Below are 6000 nucleotides of genomic sequence, written 5' to 3'. Positions count from 1 at the left end.
CATGGGCTGGTCAAAATGGTTGAAGAAGGCATTCAGATTGTTTGCCTTCTCCACCGTCCCCCCTGCTGTTCTGGCTTTTGTTCTGAAGCCCGTGATGGTATTCACACCCTGCCAGACCTCCCTCATGTTGTTGTTCCTCAGCTGCTGCTCCACCTTCCTCCTGTAGGTGTCTTTGGCCTCCTTCAGGCACAGCGTCACCTCCCTCTGTGCTGATCTGATTGCCTCCCTGTCTTTGTTCCTGAAGGCCACCTTCTTCCAACAAACAGTCTTAGCAGGAGAGACTACATCCACACAGAAGTTCAGGTAGTCAGTCAGGTAGTTGGTCAGCCCCTCAATGTCCTCACCATGGGGGGAAAACAGAACATCCCAGGAGGTGGTTTCCATACAGTCCCTCAGGGCCTCCTCCACCTCAGGAGACCACCTCCTGATGGTGCGTGTTGTGGCCGGCTGTCTTTTGACCAGAGGGGTGTACTGAGGCTGTAGGAGGACTAGGTTGTGGTCTGACTTCCCAAGTGGGGGGAGGGTGGTGGTTCTGTATGCTTCCCGTACTTTAGCATACAGGAGGTCGATTGTCCATTTTTTTCTGGTGGGGCAGTTCACGAACTGGTGGAAAGCAGGCAAGGCAGAGCTCAGTGTGGCGTGATTAAAGTCCCCAGAGATGATGATGAGTGCCTCTGGATGTTGGGTCTGCGGCATGCTGTGACTGTGTGAATCTTCTCACAGGCAGCGGCTGCATCGGCACTCGGGGGATGTAAACACACATCGCGATCACGTGACTAAACTCTCGTGGCAAGTAATATGGCTGCAGGCTAACAGCTAACAGTTCTAAATCCCGACAACACAGAACCACCTTGACAAAAAGGTGACTTGGGTTACACCAGCGGTTGTTAATGTACATGATGAGACCCCCATCCTCTGCTTTTTCCGCATGCTTTCGTATCTTTGTCCGCTCTCACTGTTGCAAAGCCCAGCAGGTCCACGTTTGCGTCCGGTGTTAGCTGGGTTAGCCACGATTCCAAGAGGATGAACAAGCTGCACTCCCAGTAGATACGCTGGTGGATCAGCACTGACAGCTCGTCCATCTTGTTCTGCAAGGCATTTACGTTTCCCATAATTACCATTGATGGTTTGAAACGCCTCTGGTCTGTTAGCCTAGCCTTCAGCCTAGTGCCAGCCTTGCTACCCCGGTAACGCCTCCTCAGCTCAGCTGGGATATGATGTCGTATTCCAGCCTGTGCCATAGGCTTTAGAGCCAGTAGTTCCTCTCGAGAAAAAGTGAGGTTTCTGGCTCCTGCGGGTGATTTAAAATTATAAGAAACCATAGAATATGTAAAGACAAAAGAAAAGTAGAAAAATATCTAAAATTACCTAAGAAAAACAAGGAACATCTAGAGAGGCAGGCGTCTCCTGAAGCGCCCGTTAAGATTTTTAGCAAAACAGTTGAATAGTTTTAACACCTCAGACCATCTGAACCGACAACATATCTGTGTGGATCTGGATCTAAAACTCAAAAACAGAATTTGAATTGAGAAAGTTGAATTTTTGGTGAGGATAAAATATGATGTCAGAGCAACTACTTGAAATATCAAAGCATTACATTCAGTGTCAAGTTTTTTGGTCAACACTTTGAATCTATTGTATTTGAATGAAAAATAATCGGATACAAACTCAATTTTTTTTTATCAGAATTACTGAAATTGAGCAATTTATATTAGAATCTAACTTATACAAATTTAGGTTCTAGATGCATAAATTAGGGCCCATGTACACAGAGTAGGTAGCTGCTCCAAAAAAAGGAGAGAGGCTTGTTTTTGGAATAATTCTACCAGTTTCTCCTACAATGAACTTTCCATTTATGAGGGTTGTAATGTTCAGTTTTCGTTAAAACATGACAGAAAAATAATGCCATGAGAAGTGTGTGTGTTAAATGTTGGTGTAAACAAAGGATATCTGGGGGAAACCTGATAACTGAGTGGTTAGGGTGCAATCTACACAAAGGCTATTTCTGTCTCTTTCCATCGTCTATGTTATAAAAAATACAAAAAAAAAATGAAATGGTAGAAAACAAAACATGAAATATTAGAAGCCAGAACGTGAGAAATGCACCACGGGGACAAAATCCACGAAGCAGAAGGTTCATTTCATTTTTGTTTTTAATTCATATACAAACAGTGCTTATTTGAAAATACAGTCGACTGAGTGCTTGAGAATTGGACAGTTGTATTTTCAGGGGCTTTACTATTGAAGCATCTGCATTGACTTCTGAAGCATTTTCACTCAGCCTCCTGCAGTGTTTCTTTGAAGCTCACAGCTGGACACAGACACATAAAGAGGATAATGAGACAAAAAAAAACAAGGACAGTGTGGTCAGAACAGGGAGGACGGTGTGAAGCATGTTCATGTGTAGGTCTGGGCCTGTATTCTTAACTAAAAGCCCAACCAGGACTAAAAATACGACCACCTCAGATATTTATAAGCCACGCTACACCTACTCTCAGCAGGGAGCTCTCGTTTGGGAGGAAATGATGCTGATGTTTTACACAACTCTGAGCCATAAGATGAAATTACTGGTGGTGCCAGAGTGCAATCACTTAAAAAAATAATCAGGGCTCAGTTTCTTGATAATGATCTTTTTCCTTCAAGCATCACTACAAAAACTCATAAAATTTACATGATTCTCAAGGCAGCAATTAACAGGAAGTGCTGTTAGGAGCTTCTTAATGCTGAAGAGAAGACTTAAAATAAACTTGAAATGGCATATTATCTCTTAAAATAATGTGCTGAACATGTCAGCAAGCAGGTGCTTAGCTATACATCTGCTATCATTCATCTTGTTCTTCTGTGTTTGGTCTCCTCCACCTCCTCAACGAAATTTCTAGCTCTGCTAAACCTCTGTTACGGTAGTTGAAAGGTCCAAATGGAGAAGAAATCAAAAGGATATCAACATTAGTGAGGGGAAGGCCTAAGACTTGATGGGCTTTGGGAAACAGGGCTCTGACATAGAAAGGCAAAATTAAAGTCACCATGTGGATCTGAGAAATTTCCCTGAGTTGTCACTCGGTATATCCTGATCTAATCCCAAAGATGGGCATCGGGACATTTTTCTAACTGATCAGTATTAGTACAAACAAAAGCCTGACCCATTGTTTATGTCTTCTGTCACACAGGTGTCATAAAAGGAGCAAACACAGTAATTTGTGGCAGGATGTTAATGGTGCAAGTCTTTAGTAACTATATCTAGAAGTATATTAACTGATGGTTTTCATGAAGTAAACAGAATAATAAAAAAGGACGTGTACCTCCACATTCTATAGGAAAACCTAAAATCATCAGTCAGAAAGTTGGGTATTTAGGTGCTCTAACAAGACAATGACCCCAAACATACATCAAAAGAAATGGCTAAATCAGGTCAGAATAAAGGTTTTAGACTGGCCTTCCCATCAAGATGCTGAGAAAAAAACAAGTCTATGTCAGACAGTCAACAAATTTAGTTGAACTGCACCTGTTCTGTCAAGAGGAGTGGTCAAAGATACAACCAAAAACTTGTCAGGAGCTTGTAGATGACTATCAAAAGTGCCTTGGATGCAGTAAAGCAAATTTTCCCAATTTGTTGCAGAGCTATTCAGTTGTCAAGCACAGACACTGGATTGATTTCATTAACCTGAATGTACTTCAAGTGAGTTTTATCTTGGACAATGATATTGGATTGGAACTTGATAGGACTTCCCTTGTTCTACAAATATACACCTGAGTATCTACACACACAAGAGCTTACCTCATCTGCTTCAGTCAACCTCCTTTTTTAGGTATCTCTTCATGACTGATGCCACGTCTCCGCCCTCGCTGCCCTCTGCCTCCAGTCTTTCTCCTTGCGGCCTCTCGAACCTGCGTCTCGGCCCGCTGCCCTGGGAGCTTCCTCCTGATCCACCTGAGCTGGACGACTCTGTCTCTGAGCCTTTTCTGCTGCGGGTCGAAGGAGGCAGCTCTCCGAAGTGGACACTCAGGGCCCTCCTCCCCCCTCTGACGGAGCTGGCCAGGCTGCTGGTAGACTGCGCTCTCCGGATGGCAGGCAGAATATCAGAGGCTGCGTCATCGCGGTCCCCAGCCAGGCGCCGGTTTTGGAAGACCATTGGTTCTGATCCCAGAGAACCCTCGCCTCCATCCTCTGTAACAAGACTCCCCAGCATGCACCGTCGCGGTGCCTGAGGGGAGCGCTGGATGGGAGTCGTCACAGAGCGCAGGGGCTCCTCAGAGTCCTCCTCTGGGATGGCAAGGGAGGGAGGACGATGGCGAGTGGCGAGTGAGGATGCCAAGGAGGAGAGGCGCGGCAATGAGGGAACCGATGAAAGGGAATCACTTGAGTTGAAGCGAGACAGTTTGGCTGTAGAGGTCCCGGCAGATACCTGAGAGTCAGCGATGGAGCGAGTGCTGGCTGCACGTGGCAGGAGTGGGGAGGACGGTTTGAGGATGCTGGGACCAGGTCGGGGTTCCTGAATGTCTTCTGGACTGAGAGAGAGGGCTGAGGCTCTCCTTCTAAGAGTTGAAGCTCCAGTGGTTTGATAAATTGGCAGGGAGACGGCGCTGCCAGCTCCATCTCCTGCATCACCGCCAGCTCTGCGTTTACGAAGTCCATCCAACAGCTCAGACAGAGCTGAGGAGGATGGGGCTCGACCAGGACCTCTGTTACCAACTCCTCCAGCCTCAGAGCCCTCATCGTCAGGATCCACACAAGAACTTTAGAGGGATGAAAGAAACTTTTTAAGCTGAAGCTCATATGGCTAACATACATTTAGGGTTGGGACTCTTTTCTCAATGAATCCATTAAATTTTAATCTTGAATTTACAATTTACAAAAATGTAAATTTTTGTTTTTGCATGATGCAAATTCTCTGCCGTTTCTTGGATAGCCTTGCCTTACTTTTCTTCTGTTGTATAACAGTGCATATAGTTATAACACCCAGAAGTTCAATACATTTCTTTTTACTCACTGTAGGCTCATTTTTAACTATGATGTAAATTTCTGCATCTGTATGGATACAGTAAAACCATGACTAGAGGTACAGAGAACTCAGAAATGTCTTTTGTCCAGTATAGCACAGTTATATGCCATAAAAAAAAAAAAAAGAAAAAAAAAAACTTTGCACAAAATTTGACAAAATATATAAAAAATGTACTTTAGGAGCGGGAACCATAAAAAGAACAGAGCAGAAAAAGGTTGTAATTTTCACTTAAAAAGTGACTGAAATAATTAGTCAATTAACTGATAGCAGCTAACTGTCATACTTTTGGCTAACTAGTTATTGTAGTTCTACATATATCTTTGGAAGAACAAATGTTAACAGACTTACCGGAAGCTGTAGGTGCTCATGGTGTCTGCGACAGACTGACGCCCACCATGGCTGCTGTAGGGCGAGCCACCACCACGGGATCCTCCTCTAGGAACTCCCAACCAGTGTCGAATCCCCTCTCCAACATCCTCTGTCCCAATAGAGCCAACACTGGACACAGAGTCACTGCAGGACAAACACACCTCATGGAAAACACTTCCCTAACTATTCTTTCATGGGCAACTAAACATTAGTAGCTGCACTGAGCATGCAAGCACATTACAGACTATAATTCATGAGCACATCTCACTGCAGATTCTACTGCAAACTAGGCTAGGATTGCAATTAGGACTGCACCCTCATTTTCAAGATTTGAGGTTTGAGTCTCAAATACAGCATCAAGCTTGTCTTTTTAATCATTTATGTTTCTACAAGCAAAAACCTGAAGTCTTCAGAGGAACTGAAAGATGCTACAATAAGGGTAGCTAACGCTGAGCCATTCTCCAAAGCACACAGCACGTTGTTGCATCAGTGGATGCTGTTCTCTAGTTTCCAGGTTATCTTAAGTGCTTCAGGAGAAGGCAGCTGGACTTCTTTTTAGTTCTTGAGAGCATTTCACATTTATCCAAGAGGCCTTCTCAGTTTTAGCTGACTGAGAGTCCCAGGCATGTTA

At 44.3% G+C, this 6000-nt stretch overlaps 1 protein-coding gene across 2 annotated transcripts in view; it reads right to left on the bottom strand.

The window, feature by feature from the left end:
- Positions 1–2135: 2135 nt before the first annotated feature.
- The window catches only part of myo18b (myosin XVIIIB), an 82809-nt gene continuing 78944 nt past the window's right edge, over positions 2136–6000 (bottom strand). For both annotated transcript variants that reach the window (XM_008280770.1, XM_008280771.1), the window contains 3 exons: positions 5349–5513; positions 3776–4734; positions 2136–2311 (listed from right to left, as the gene is read on the bottom strand). In XM_008280770.1, coding sequence (XP_008278992.1) covers positions 3786–4734; positions 5349–5513 — 1114 coding nt within the window. In that variant the 3' untranslated portion in view covers positions 2136–2311; positions 3776–3785. The remainder of the gene's footprint in view (positions 2312–3775; positions 4735–5348; positions 5514–6000) is intronic.

Source organism: Stegastes partitus, unplaced genomic scaffold (assembly GCF_000690725.1).
Source record: "Stegastes partitus isolate 25-593 unplaced genomic scaffold, Stegastes_partitus-1.0.2 Scaffold209, whole genome shotgun sequence".
Classification (NCBI taxonomy): domain Eukaryota; kingdom Metazoa; phylum Chordata; class Actinopteri; family Pomacentridae; genus Stegastes; species Stegastes partitus.
The sequence above is the reverse complement of the archived record's forward strand: the minus strand, read 5'-3'. Positions and strand labels throughout refer to the sequence as shown.